General features: G+C 36.8%; 1 protein-coding gene across 4 annotated transcripts in view; it reads right to left on the bottom strand.

Moving 5' to 3' along the window:
* The window catches only part of CTNND2 (catenin delta 2), a 635,183-nt gene that overhangs the window by 499,483 nt on the left and 120,059 nt on the right, over positions 1-15,641 (bottom strand). For all 4 annotated transcript variants that reach the window (XM_058042059.1, XM_058042075.1, XM_058042094.1 and 1 more), the window contains exon 2: positions 14,134-14,267. In XM_058042059.1, coding sequence (XP_057898042.1) covers positions 14,134-14,267 — 134 coding nt within the window. The remainder of the gene's footprint in view (positions 1-14,133; positions 14,268-15,641) is intronic.

Genomic DNA, 15,641 nt, shown 5'->3' with positions numbered 1-15,641 from the left:
TTCAGCCCACTCAACACCCAGCCCATGCTTCCTCAGCTTACTACTCACAACAGCGTGGGAGAAGGAATCAGAAGCCTTAATAAAGTTACAGTTTACACCACACCACATGTGCTCCCCTCATTCACAGGCAAATAAAACACTGAATGCACTGCAGAAATCTGTTCTGACTCTTTCTAGACACACTTGCCCTTCTCATCGGAGGATGATGCTCTCCATGATCCCCCTGGAGACTGACACTGACCTGACACAGCCTGCATATCCCACCCAGTACCATTCTCCTTACTTTCGTAAAGGCTGCTATAAGATTAGGACTTTCCTCTGACCATGTTTCCTCTTGGATGACAGCTGCCTTGCAGTACTATTACATAAATGAGCTCTGGTCAGTCTTGGCATAGATCCCCAAGAAGGTGAATACATCCATTTTCTAATAAAAAGTTCTGAACCTGTGTCTCTGTCATGGTACTGTCCCTTGTCTGGGAACCACTAAAAAAACAAAGAAAATTTCTGTTTTTTCTATATTTCTACGTCCACCATTAGATTACTGCCGACATTCAACCATGGACCTGCAAATTTCCTAAGTTCCCTCTGGAAAATATTTGAAGGATCCTTTCTCACTATTCTATGTGTTCACATTCAGCTCCAAGAAGGCTTTGGCCTTCCTGATTCCTATTTCACTCCTTCAGAAATAATGCAGGAGAAATTAAAGGCACTATATGAAGCACTACAGCAAACTTGAATTCAACTTAAAGATCATAACAATGTTAGGAATGAATTCTGTGTTCTTTGAAGGAATGGTGGTGTAGGCTTTTTCTTCAGTGACATAAGGCATCACACATAGAAACTTTCATCCAGTAGGTAATGCAGGTGAAAAAATTCTTAGAAGTCTCAGGGATCATTGCAGAAAAAGAAATGAAAATAGATGAGTTTTTCCTGCTATAAATCAACTAGTCTGACGCCGGGGAGGGGGGAAAGAAAAGCATACAGCTGGTGATAACCTGTTTAATTTACCTAACAGAGTGAATGGAACTGAAGTAATCTTTCTCATATTATGCATTTTAGTAATGAATAGAAACATTTTAAAACCTGCATGGCAATTTTTATCAAAAGCAATTAATCTTGAACTCCAGGGAAAAAGGGCAATATTAGACCACAACTGAAGGACACCCTGATGCCACCATTTAATGACTCTTTCAAGTACATATACAGAAAACAAATCTTAAAAGTAAACACACCCAACTAGGAAGGTCTATGTCAAGAATATTAAAATTAAAATCAGAATTATTTTCATTTGAGTCGCTTGTGCATCTTTGTCAATGTTAATTTAATCCCTTTCAATGTTAACCAGAAGATTTTCACTTTTCTTTAGTTTGTCCATTCATACCTCACCACAATCATTGATGAGAGTTTAAACAACTTCTCTGCCTATTTCTCCATTTTCAAGTAATGACGATTATTAATGCAGATTACGGATCAAAGAAGTCCATTTAGAAAAAATCAAACTTAAGTTTCACAATGTGGAAATCTTCACAAATATCTAAAATACTGAGCAGAACAGACACAAATTAATATTCTTTTTTAAAAATACTTCTCTGTATGCCTATCTGTGCACTGCTACACTAAAAGGAACCACTGAACTAAAAAAAAAAAAAAAGGTAAATACTGAGGTGCATAAGTTAGACCACAGTAAAGGGTGCAGTTGGCCTCATAAAAGTTGTTAATTATACCTATAAATCTTGCATTATGGCTACAGAGTCACAGCTTACCTTAGTAAATAAAAACCAGGAACCAAAAACTCAAGGGACTCTATGTACCATTCAAATTCTGTGTAAGAAGCCATAATAAGGCAGCTCTTTGCATGGCCACAGATTGAGAGGGAGTAGACAAAGTTGTCAACGCATGAAAATAAAAAGCAGAACTCCTTATGTGGTGGGGAAAACTGAGATGAATAAGCTTCACATGAATCTCACTGTACACAAAAAAGATAAAAAGAGGAGGGAACACACTTGTTTCTGCTCTGACTAAACTTATGACAACCAGACAGATTGCTTTAATTCCTTTCACCCCAATGCATAAAGGAAACACATTTAAGTATGGCCTTTGCAAACCAAAATGCACTAGAACTAGTGACAGCGTAAAGGTTCTCTCTCTCACACAAAAACAACCTAGCAAAGGCTCCAAGTATTGGAAAATTTCTCCTGCCAAATATGAAAATACAGTTGCAGATCACTGACACATCACTGGTGAAGAAAGTACTTTTTTATTTATTTTTATTTTTAAAAATTTGTGGAATAAGCTGTAGTTCACTTTCTAAAATTAAATGTAAAGCACTTAGTGGACTTCTCATCAGCCTTTAAATATTGATGTATTACTAAATAAATAAGTGATTTATTTAAGTTATTAACTCAGCTCTTCTGCATTTAGATAGGCATCACTGTGGCATATGCTATCCATTAATTTATATTTCTGTGTCTGACAGACAATCTGGCAGGTAACGCACAGCACCAGCAGCAGTGAGAATTCAGAATCAGCCAACAGGCACTGGTCCAAACCTCAGTTTTAGTGGCCATCAGATTCATCATGGACAACTGTTGAGGTTCCAGCTGGTCAGCCCCTCATGCAGCCTCAGTGTGACAAACCTCCAGGGTGGATGCTGGCGCTGCCTTTTGGCTGGGGGGGCATTTTGGCTGTGGGGATTTTGGCAAATCCCCACATCTTACAGTCTGTATCCCTGCAGCCTGTGGTCTGTACCCCTACCTGCACTGCTTCTCAACCCAATGTCACCACAGTGGGACACCCAGTCCCACTTTCAGCAACACAGGCCTTACCTAGTGTTGTACCTGGTTCCATAATACATTTGTTGGGCATGTAGGATGAAAATACATTGCTAGTTTAATCTCAAGAATTTATTCATTGTTTATAAAAACCTTTAAGGACTAGTACAGAATGTGACAACGATGTCATTTTTGGATTTTCAAAGCTCCAGCACCACATACAGTGGTCAAAGGTTTCAGAATGGTGCCCATGCACATGCTGCAGACAGAGCTGCTCCTAACTCCATTTCTGTGGCTGCAGCCATACAGAACACAACCCATTCCCAGGTTTTCCCATGCCTGAAAATTTTTAGCCAGTAGAACAGCATCTTGGAGCTATACCATGCACCTACCTTTGTAGCAAGAATGAGTACTATTTGGTTGGTCTCTGACACAATTTGTGCCAAACTAACAAACGAAAAACTAATCCCAAGAATCATCTATTTTCACAGCACAGGCTATTGAAAGATACAGTAAGAGAAATAGTATTTTCTAAGATCTGGAACAAAGAGAACAGCATAAAATGCGTTTGAACAAGTTTTCTTGTGCAAGCACTGCTTTGTGAAAAGAAAAATAGAAGTTTTAAAAAACATAATTAAAAAAGAGATCATCTAAAGAGTCCATTTCACCCTTCTAAACAAAATTAGTAATCCTGCATTAATTCAAAATTACTAAATTCTGGAATGTCAGTTTTGAAGATGTTAATTAATTAAACATGATTATGTTACTGGCTGACAGAAGAATGCAGTAGACCTTACATTTCATCAAACCTACTACAAAGCCAAGAATTTCCAAGTGAATCTGCTGACTTATTATGAAGAATCAGCCCTATTTATAGCATCAGATGTACTTACCCTCAAGAGGTCTGTCAACAAAAGCTTCAAATAATGACCTAGATTGACAATGAGCTGAACAAAGACGAATCTAACTATGCACAGGAAAAATAAAAAAGGAGGAAAAAATCTGCAACTACTTTGAAATATGAAAACAATATTTTCCAGGAGTACCAGCTGTAAAACCTAAAGCACTGAGCTACTTCAGAAAATAGCAATACACTGAATATATAAACAGGATTTTACCAAGATGTCTTACTCTGCTGGAATCAGGGGGAACAAAATATTTACTGTTTTCAAGACAATACACAGTACAATTCTTAAACCTACTTATTTACATCAAGACTCTGAAGATTATGAAATATGTAGAAGTGAACACAAAGTTGCAAAATTTTCCCATTCTGAGCTTGTTTTTTTATTTTCATTTTCACTGAAAAAATCTGTTGAAAATTGCCTAGCCATGTTAACATGAACTAGAATTTTTCCTGGACGAAGGGGCTGGTAATGGTATACAAATGGCTCAATTTAAATCTTATTTACAGTCAGGCACACAACTGCACTGTGTTACTGTTGGGGTAGATGGATAATCATGGCCATGGGATAGCAGTGCAACATGAATTGCAGGTTTGAGTGATGGAATACCACACTAAGCAGCAAAATGTCATTCCAGATTACTCAGATTGTTATGTTGAAGGGCACTAGAAATCCAAGCAAGGAAAGATCAACACAGACAGGAGCTAGTAATGCATAAGACATGGGACTGTCTGAAAAACTTAAAGAATAATGCCTTTTGAGAAATCCAGGAAAAACAAATGTGGCAACTAAAGGAACAGAGATGAAATTTGAGAAGTACAGTTCACATTTTGAAGCAACTAAGGAAACAGACCACAAGCAGGTATCTGCTGTGTTACAATCCAGACTGGAGAAACTGAGGGAATACTAATAGAAACAGAAGTTTTACTCTGTATGCTGTCCAGTAGATAACCAGTGGCAGGTTTTTGCTTACAAAAGCTGGTGTCACAAATGATTATTACCCAAAAAGGTCATTTTCTGCACAGGGCAAAACAAGATTTTCCAATCATATATTTTTAAAATAAGGGGCCAAAGAGCTTTAAGAGACCCCCTCCTCCAGACACCCCCTCCTCCCACAGCCCCCTACACACTCCCAGCTTAGACACACACCCACAATGAAGGAATGCTCTGAAGAGATAAATAGAGGCTTCACGACCTGAAGGCTCAGGGGAGAATAATGGCATGATTAATCACAAACCTTGAAGAGGAAGCCAGACTCATCTCCCTGCCAAGGGAAACCCAAGGGTGCCTTTGTTTTAGACAAACCGACTGTATCAGCAAAGTATTCTGACTGTTTGCCTAAGAGCCTGTCCCTGAATGAAAGGAATGTAGACCCAGAGCAAAACAAAACTAATTTCAGGGGTTAAGTTAGTTTTAGCTTCTGGTAGAAATAATGTAACTTCTGTATGTACTGGACCTGCTCATAAATTATCATCCTATAACTCTAATCAAGGGAATCTTTTACTCACATAAAAAGTGTTTAGATTGTTTTAGGCTTTTCTGCAGAGCCCAGTCATGCCCTCAGCAAGTGACTTTGTCTGCTGTGATCCCACCGACAGTGAGTGACTGATGCGGTCCCAGTGCAACAGCAGACTCCAGGCAAGCGGGCTGAGGTGGGACCCCCCTCCTGGGAGACCTGCCTCAGTGCCCTGCGGCTGCCAGCCTTGAGCTCCAGGCATGCAGGACAGCTCCTGCTATTGCACTCAGCGGGACATGGAGGAAGGAATATGGTCCCCACTGGGGAGCTTGCTGGACAGCTTTATGTGAATTAAATGGAACTCTTAATGAACCAAGTAACTCCTTTCTGAACAGAGTTGTAGCCCTCCAGCTGACTGCAACAAACACATTCCTTTCTGAGGACTGAGAGAAGCTCAACACCATGAGGCTGAGCTTGTTCCAAATAATTAAATTCCATTTATATTGTATCAATTGTATGGCGCAATTGCTGCGCTTCACTAACTCAACTGTGATTTGAGTGAATTGTAGTATCACTTTCAAATCAAAACCCCCTGTAACTGCAAGTAATGTGAAATTAATTAACCTTTTTACTATATATTAAAGATTCCTCTACACATATCTAAAATAACATGGTCAAAAAGTACTGCACTATGACAAGGTCTCAACAAGCAAAGAAGTTTAAGCTGCTGTCATCTCATATCTACCCCTTTAAAAAAAAAAGCAATAAAACCTCTTAGAAAATAAAAAGGAGAAAAACATCTTTGGGCCTCAGGACTTGGATTTGCTCTTTGCATAGAAAAAAAATTTCATTCATAAAAAGTAACAAGGAACCCCCACAAAAAGTCTGGCTCCAGACTTTATTAAGCATGTTATAGGTTATACATCTAAAGCCTTCCTCCAAAGCAAAGCGAGTAAAGTTTTACCTAAAATACAGTGTTAATGCTGAGGAAAAGAATTATGAATTAAGCAATTAATTTGTCTCAATCTTTACTATTAATCTTCAAAGTATTTTTTTAAAAATAATGTCCTTTGCTGGCCTTTTACTCCTTTACACTGGAAAGATCCTCATCAGAAGCAACCAGAATTCACCAGAAATTTCAGAGGTAAACACATTTTCACCTCAGAGGAGGAAAAAGAGAAGTACATACTCCACATGTTGAAATCGATTTAATATGTCTTTCTAAACTGGTTTATTCTTATAATAACTCTAACTCACAACCTAGGTTAAGGTTATTTTGGTAGTAAAGTACTTTAACTCTGGGGTAGGCTTAAGTTTAAACTTAGTTTAGCATTTTTTGGGTTCTAGTTTTCATGTATGAGGATAAACTAAATTGTAGCTTATTTCATCAAAGCATAACATGAATAGAATTCAGCCTACCCCTAAAGTAGTTTTACCTAGAAATACAAAAGATTTAAACTATCCACATGAAGATATAGTTTCCTTTAGGAGTAAATGCATCAGGAGTAGAAAATAATAACATGTGAGAAAACACATAGAAACAGATGGGGAAACACAACAGAAGTAGTAAAGTTTTCAAAATTACATAAGAGGAACAAAAATTGCTAAAATAATTACAAAAATCAAATCTCCTTCAAAAATCCCATTTAAAATGTAAGTTTTAAGAGCAAGCTGCATGAAAAACACTGGCAAGACAAGTAAACAGGGTCACTGCGGAATCTGGAAAGTGCTCTAGTCGTTTTTTTCATTTCCCAAGAAGACAAAAGAAATAAAAGCAATCACTAACTGAAGCCTTCAGAGTTTTGCCTTTTAAAAGCACCTAATTTTCTCTGTTGAAGAGGTGTGATGGTTTTGAAAGCCTTGGAACTCAAGCCTCAAATATTCTCTATGCAAATGACAATTACCGTTGATAAATATTGCCTAATTCAAGTGTAGAAAGAGAAAAATGCTGAAAACAGGTTAGATAGCTAAGTCTCATAAAGACTGTAATTTGATTTTAGAGAAAGAAGTGGGGCAGATTTGTGGGAGACACACCCAAAACTTCTGCCCCCCCTGAAAAATTATACAGGCCTTTTATGTTGGGCTTTCTGAATAATTCCAAATATTACAGCAAAGTTGATTAAACTCATGGCGTGAAGTATATGTTTACAACAGCCATGCTAAAAAAGCCCAATACTTGCAAACAAGCTGACACATTGACCCATCTGCCCTTCACCAAAAGGGACAGCAACACACTTGACCTCCAATAACCCAAAGCTGCCATCTCAACTTTTCATATTTCCAACCCACTCAGCTCCCCAGCAGCATTCCCCACGTGGCTGCAAAGTACATTTTTTGCCAGTACAACAGAGGGTGATGCGTCAGAAACAGAAAAGGCACAACTTGACTCGCTTCTTGTAAGTATTTTAAGGTCAGATCTGCCTTTCAAGTGACTTTGAGGTGAAATAACCACTACACTGGTTAAAAAAGTCGGGTTTAGAAGTAAAAATATTTTATGTTTAAAGAAGCCCTAATGAATGAAACCAGAGAGAAAATAATCAATGATCTTAAAACGTTATAAATGTAATATGTTAAAATGTTAAAAATGTAATATACTAAAATTTAAATTATGTTGGCATTGAGATCAATATTATTACTTACATAGGGTATCTTTATTCCAAGTTTGAAACTATTCCACTATTTTACTAGCAAAAAAAATAAGCCAAGGCAGAAGTGCTTTGGGATTACCAAAAGCATGTTCATACACTGGCTGCCTGATAAGAAAATATACTTTGCCTTTCTTTGTGATGGCCTTTATTAATGCCTTAAATTAGCATTAGACTGAGCTGTGGCTAAGTGGCTTTCTATCCAGCTCCTCTGAAATTCCTGGCTTTGAAATATTATTTTTTCAACATTACTTCAAGTCAAAATAGTATCATATATAACTCTAATTTTATGCTGATAATTAGCATTTTCTTCTCTCTCTTCAAAGATAGTTTTGCTGGGAGGATATGTTGCCTCAATACTCTTCGATCACACTAAATCTCTGCAGAAACCTTTCCACTTCCAGCTCATTTCAAACCTTTCCACTTCCAGCTCATTTCCAACTATTCCAAAAATATTTTGGGTTATCACTGCAACCTTTTATCAGTGAAGCAATTTTTAGTTTCTTCATTCTGCATCTCCTATGGCTACAGGGCCTTTGGCATGACATAAGAGCTACAGGGTCCTGAACACAAGTAACTGTTGCTTGTTGAGTTCTCCAGTCTTGTTAACTTCTGTTTCCTGAGAAGCACAAATACACTCCCACTTGCTCTGAAGAACTGTGTGAAAGCAGTCCCAGACTAAAGTAAGAGCCTGAGAATCTTGCAGAGCAGGGTGGATACTAACTCCATTCCATGATTTCCTGTCACTGTTAGGATGGTCATAACAAACAGAACGCCATGTATTTGAGAAGGCTTATCTCTCTTATTTTTGCAGCATGCTGTCTTTTTATACCTTCTACAAAGTAAAAAATAAATCAACATAATGTTCATTGGTGTAAGGCGGTCTCCACCACTGTTTTCCAACAAAATCTAACTGCAGGCCCCTCATTTATTTTTTCTCCTCTGTTTCCATGCCAATGGCCTTGATAGAACTCCTTTCAGGGGAAAAGACAACCCTTATCAGCTTCCCTTGTTCAGCTAACTTTCTGACTCACAAACCAGCTGTGAGCCCTTCCACAATTTCCTTCTTCAACAGGCAATGTGATGGTGTGCTTAAAAACTTCTCCACTCACCTTGCCATTTCCAGTAGCAGAGTTGGACATCTCAAAAGCAATTCCCATCAACCTGAAGATGTATCTGGGAAGCACCAGGTGTATTTCATAGCTTCATATTTCAATAATGTGTTGGTCCATTCAGCAACTTAGAAGCATGGTATCTACTGTACAGACCTCTGCTATTCTAGTGCATATAATACAGCAGGGTCCAGTTCTTGTCTTAAATCAATATATTAATGAAAATAGAAGAGGAATATCTCTCGGGAATATTTTAAAACCCAACTGGAAACAAGGGACTTCTATAACTAAAGGAAATGAATATATTGACATGCTACTTAAGGAAAATTATGAAAGAAATACATATTGATTGAATACAATTAGCATTGTTTCGAAATAGAGTTGCTAGAACTTTTGAAGGCAGAAACAGGGCCAGCTGTTTAAGGGGAAGCAAGACATGAATATATCATAATTGAACCTATTTAGAAAACCTGTTGAACACTCGATACTACTAGAGTAATTACTGGTACCAAAAGGCAAGAATGGAGTTTTATTTGGTGAATATTACATATTACAATATGGCATGCATTATATTAGGGAAAACAGTGCATATGTCATTCTGTAGTCAGATTCGGGGGCTCAAAACTTGGATGAATCTATGAAATGTTATGACCTGCTGGTCAGACTAGATGATTTTACATCTCTTCTGGACTTAAAACCTCAAAAAAAAAAAAAGTCTGAATTGAAGCATCTATCTACATATGTGATTTTTTTTCTAAAACTTCAATCATGATATCAAGACACAAAAAACACAACCAGACAGACCAAAGGAAAAAAAAATTACTGCAGTTTTACTTACACGTATCTATATAAGATGTGCATGGCATACATCACCCCATTTCCAAAGTGTACTAATACTTAATATAAAAGTTTCCTCAAGTCAGATATATTGCCCTTATTTAATACTGACATGAATAGCAACACTTAGTAATTACTGCCTTGTATATGATTTTAATATAGTTTCAATTCATAATTTCTTGACAAACAAGTAGCTTTCTAGTGGAAAAACATCGTAAATATTAAAAGCAACATAAGCCATTTTAGGAACAAAGCACATCTTACAAAGACAAAAAAAAAACCCCAAACAACCCAACCCAAAAAGCCCAAACCAAATCCAAAAGCCACCAGCAACCATAAAAGCCAGACTTCTGTATTCTCTGGAGTCAGCGATATGATTTAAAGCACATATCAATCAATACTTATTTGAACCATGTGAGAAATATTTCAAAAGAATTAGTCTAAATGTTTTTCTTTAAAGGGTGCAACTGGATACAAGTATCTTTATTCAAAATAGGTACGCATAAAAAAGATTCAAAAGAAATATTAACATTGCCACAACTTGCTCTTTGCATAAGTTTTCTGAAAGTGAAAGCTGTTCTCTGAAACAGCCTACTACTAAGATGCTAAAGGAATCTAGAGCCACAAAGAAAATAAAAAGAGATGCATGATACTATTTCTGAGTTGAAAATAGCTGCCCATACTTCAAGATGGATCTTACTCCTAGGAAATTAAATTATCACATCTTTTCCAAGTGTTCCTATAAAAATAAAATCTGCCAAAAGAAGCCTCTGCTAGGTCACTGCAATCCTGCTCAGCTTCCAAGGGAGCAGTTTTATGTATGCCAAGAACCAAGTACTGTGAACTACATATGCCTGGAGACTTCCAGGAAAAGCATCAGCTTCATTACATGTTTACTCAAAAGGCTCCCCAGCAGCTATTTCCACCTTCAAAAAAGCATCAACAACAGCTCTCTTCCCTGGATGTTTTCTAACAAGTGGGCTCAGAAGCCTCTTTTGCAGGCGGAAATTCCCAATCAGAAGCACATCATACTTTTTGCAGAAATAGTTGCGTCTATCACATATATTCTCACAAATTAAGAGTCCTGATATCTCACTTTTTGTTGAAGAAGTTTTCCCATATTTACAGATGCAAAACCAGATGACAAAATGCAAGGAGAAATGGCCTTAGGTTTTCTAAAATCTATGAAGCATTGGGCCAAAGGTGTTTGCCAGTATATCGTAAGAAAAAAACTGCTTCATCCATTTTATGGAAAACTAAAATTATGTCTTTATTGCTTGATTTCTCTTTAAAGAACTTTATACTGTCTAAAAAATCTCAAACAAACAAACAAAAAAAAACCACACAAAAAACCCACATAAAATAACGCCAAAACAACTTTCATTTTCACAGAAGTTATTTACTATTTCTCTTCATAAGGACTGCTCAAAAACAGCTAAGCCAAAGGTCACTGCCTGGCATCTCATGGTTTCTTAGACACATGGTGAATGATCCTGACCTTGCCTCCAGCAGTGCTGTCTAACCTTAAGAAAGTTCACAGCAAGGGATAAAGAATGGATTCAAGTTCCATATCTATCAGTTCTGAACAGCATCTCTGAAGTCTGAAACCCAAACATGAATCAGCACGCTTGTCCAGAGGTAAAGCACAAATGAAATGGCCTGTATTTCAAAGCAAGGAGTTTTGCATTTGCATTTTCCAAAATCAATCTAACTCCTCAACAGCAAAATTCTCTCCTGACAGATTCCCTCAGCTTGAAAAGCATGTGGCTAAATCTTCTTATTGAGTCATGACAATCATGTGTGTCACTTTACATTTGACATAGCATGCACAATTTTTTACCCCAATAAACTTTTTAGACCCAATAAATTAGTTCCTCAAAATGTGACAAATTTTCATTATATCATTTAAATTTCACATAGGAGATTCAAGCAAAACAAAAAAATACAACATTTATTACCACTTCTCTGTGCCTTTCATGTATCCTGTCCTCTTCAAAGATTGCAAACACCTTTGACTTTTTTCCATATCATAGATACCACAGTTTATTGCCATCACTCAGTGACAATGTTCTATTTATTTTATGAGAAGTAGCACATGAAGTTACCCCAAGTGTTCCAAAAGAAAAAATGCAAGGAAACCTCTTAAAGCTAAGCATCAGCAGAGAAAAAGAAAATGTAATATACTTGATTAGTTGAAAACCATCCTAATTATGACTGATATGTTGAAAAACACCTTAATTTCTCAATATTGACGGTACTTTTGAATAATTGTATCTGTGTAATTCTAGTTATATTTTTGGCTACAGTCAAAGAGCTTGCAGAGCAAAATCACCCACCAGACAGTAAAGTAACACTTTCGTTCTTCCAAAAAGGAGGTGGCTACCCATTTGAACAGTCAGTTAGAAACAACTTCATTTACTCCAACAATGGAGAATCAGTGCAATGTATTTCATCTGTCTGAAGACCAGGATTGTGGCATTACCTAGAATTTTTCCAACAGAACAGAATATTAAATAACTGAAGTGTGTCAAAACACACAATCTTGTGAGGAAAAAGGCCGAAAGTAGGTTGGGGATGGGGGGCTTGGGGTTGTTGTAGTTGTTGTTATTATTATAATTGCTAATATTATTATTATTGCTATGGCCATTTTCACTGTCATTGTTATTGATATTATTATTATTATTATGGCTTGTTTTTGAGCTTAGTACAGTCTTCCAGCTTCAAGATAGGTCTGACTAGAGATACCTGCCAAGAAGCAAATTTCCTTAAGAGAACACCTGTTAAATTTTGGTACCTTGTATTACAGTAGTTCAAGACATTATGTTTTTAGTCAGCAGTACCTTAGGTTAGCTGGCTAGGCTGTTCTTGGTGATAAGTGAATGCAGAACTACTTTATTACAGGCTCCTTTCTGCTGTGGTTCACAGGAATCAGAAATAACTTTGCTAATATATTACCACCTGAAATCCTTTTCATCTGGTGGATTCAGCAGCAATTTCCTCTGGTACTCAATTGATTTATAAGGGTGGAAGGTTCATTTGTAAAACACATAACCAGGTGTAAACTAGTGAAAATCACAACACCAAACAACAGAGTTCTTGACACTATTCCATACTGTGATTCACATTCCAACACACAGATACAGCTTCTCTCTATGTAATCTCCCTGTACACTTTCTCACTATCAAAGAGTCAGAAAGTAAGGCAGGTATTTTTCTACAAAATAATGCAGTGACACAGGCTGAAACACTGGCACACACCCAAGAAATATCATTGACATGGAAGAGAATACAAACATCTAAACCATGGGCAATTTTCAATTCCAATGATGTGCCACAAATCTCTAGACAAAGCTCCACATTTTAACATTTCATTTTTGCACTCCTCTTTTCAGAACAGAAAATATGACTAACCTCTACCACCCAAAAGAGAGAACTGGCATACACCAAAAAAAAACCAAGGAAGAGAGACGTTATAATTTTTATAAGATCTCTAAGACTCAAGAGCTATTATTCCAGGGCTGAGAGATATCATAAGCTGAACTCATGCATTAATTTAAATCAAGAACAAGTCAACGTCTTGGGCAAGGAAAGATCAGTACCTGATAAAGGAAGAAACAATTTAAACACCTTCAGCAAGGAGAAAACTGCCTAAAAGCAGCTGATTTTAACGTCTCTCCTTGGAATTCCTGTTGATGTGTCAAAACAAAGGAGGCAGTGACAGAGACCAGCTGTTTGCATTAACTGAAATATTAACCATCTCCTAAAGTACAAAAAGGCATTAAAAGTAAAATCTCTGACATTCAGCCCACAAAAATTTACATTAAAATGTCAAATCTGTCTTACTAGCATCAAGCAGACCATCACACTGAAGATATTTTCCTTGAAAGTTTCTCATATTTTTGTTTTAATCATCCAAAACTGAGTGTCTCTATCTATACCCAGTTTTGCCCTGACACAATCTCACATTAAGTTTTAAACAAAACTCCCAAAAACATGTATATAAATTTTAAAATCCTAGGGCTCTTACTGATCCTTAAAAAATTCTGCAATAACACACCTTATCCACAATTCATTTGTCTATAACTCTTACATGGCAGTATACTGTAACTCCACATGCAGATGCCAACAATAAAAGGAGAGACATCAGAAAACCATCATCCACAGTAAAGTGTGAAAATGGAGAATAAAATGAGCAATTAAAACAAATTATATTAAACTTACTGTAGGAAAGCTTCCAGAAGTATACTAAAGCATGAAGAAATGGTTCACATTCTTTGCAATATGCATTTGTGAACTAAATTATTCAGATACCAGCTATGAAACATTTGTTAAAAAAAGCCAAAAAAACCCCAGTAAATCATACTATTGTTTTCCAGTTTTCCAGCCTACAGATGCATCACTTGCCTACCTGTTCTTTGACTGAAGCTAGAATGGCAGAGGTTGTCTCAGTTTCGGAGCCATCGCCATTGGATGTGTTCAACACAGGACTAAGGGAACTTGTCTTGTCAGAAGACGAGGGCTGGTCTGGAACAGGCATAGTTTCTGCAGTTCATGGAAAAATAAAACAATGGATTTGTTATCATAAACCTCATAAATATCAGACTCATAAATAAAAGAATAATAACACTCATTTAAAGTAAAAATTATAGAATATACTTTTATACTGTAGAATATATCACTTATTTAAAACATAAAAAATTCCCAAATTAAACAAAAAAATTATCTCCCAGTCTTACTCTGAAATAGTTACCAGCCATACATTTGTCAGGATTCAAATAATTTAGAGCTGTGATTTTTCTATAGTATTCCAGTGGCAGCATACAACATAAAATTACAGTATCATGAAAGTAATGAATCATGAAATGCTTTGCAAACAGAAACCCAACAAATGATACATGAGAGAAATATAAGGTATCTAGTGTTTGCTTGCTAACACACATGTTTATTTACCATGTGTAATATTTTAAATCTAGGTAACTTTCATACACTTTCTTCTAGTCTAGAAGGTGATTTTGCCAACATTTTATCTGAGTATTTTTATGAAAAACAGCACACCAGTTGTTAAGCTATTTTTAAGATATCTTACCAATAAAAAAAAAAGAAAAAAAAGAAAAAAAGGAAAAGAAAAAGAGCTTTGGCATTTGAAGGCATTTCTAGCATTTCTTTTCAGAGGGCAAAAACAGTGGTGTGACTGTGGAATGATTTATCTTTCTGAAGGCTAAGCTATAGTGCAGTATCTCTGTTTAAATGTCACTATAGGCACATCTCCAGAGGCAGACACGTTGTGCCACATTCCAGAAATAAAGGAGCAGAGAGGCAGCTTGCATGGTTATGCACAGGCACGATAGGATAAAATCATGTCCATGTGGGAGCTGGCCAGAATTGTTCTGAGCAAGAGAAGTGGCCCACAGGCTGCCAGCTGGATGGGCCTCATAAAGAGCAGTGGGCATATTCAGAGCAGTCACCACTTGCATAAAAAGCAAAACTCCTGCCTTGGCTCTATTCTGCTGGAATATAGTAATACAGCTTTTTCTTGAAGAAGTGCAAAGGCTGAAAACATTAGGAAAGGGTAGTTGGTAAAAACAAATACGGAACTCTATACCCAGCCCAGGCATCCTTGCATCAGTCTGCCATGGAAATTAGATCTCTAAAAGAAGGGAAAAAGACATTCTATAAAGCTTTGTCTCTGAAGCCACAGTGCTGCCCAAGAAGACACAGCTAGCGCAGCTGGGTAGTATTTTTCCAAAGCTTCCTGAAGCTCAAGACACTGGCATACATATGCAAGACAAAAACATGAAAACACAGATTATTCATAAAAAAGCCAGTTATTTGTTAGAAGAAAAATCTCCCTAAATCTCAGGCTAGGTTAGTTTATATATTGAAGAATGTGATAATATATAATTTCAGTTAAAGAAA

The sequence above is a fragment of the Melospiza georgiana genome, chromosome 1 (assembly GCF_028018845.1).
Source record: "Melospiza georgiana isolate bMelGeo1 chromosome 1, bMelGeo1.pri, whole genome shotgun sequence".
In the NCBI taxonomy this organism is placed as follows: domain Eukaryota; kingdom Metazoa; phylum Chordata; class Aves; order Passeriformes; family Passerellidae; genus Melospiza; species Melospiza georgiana.
The sequence above is the reverse complement of the archived record's forward strand: the minus strand, read 5'-3'. Positions and strand labels throughout refer to the sequence as shown.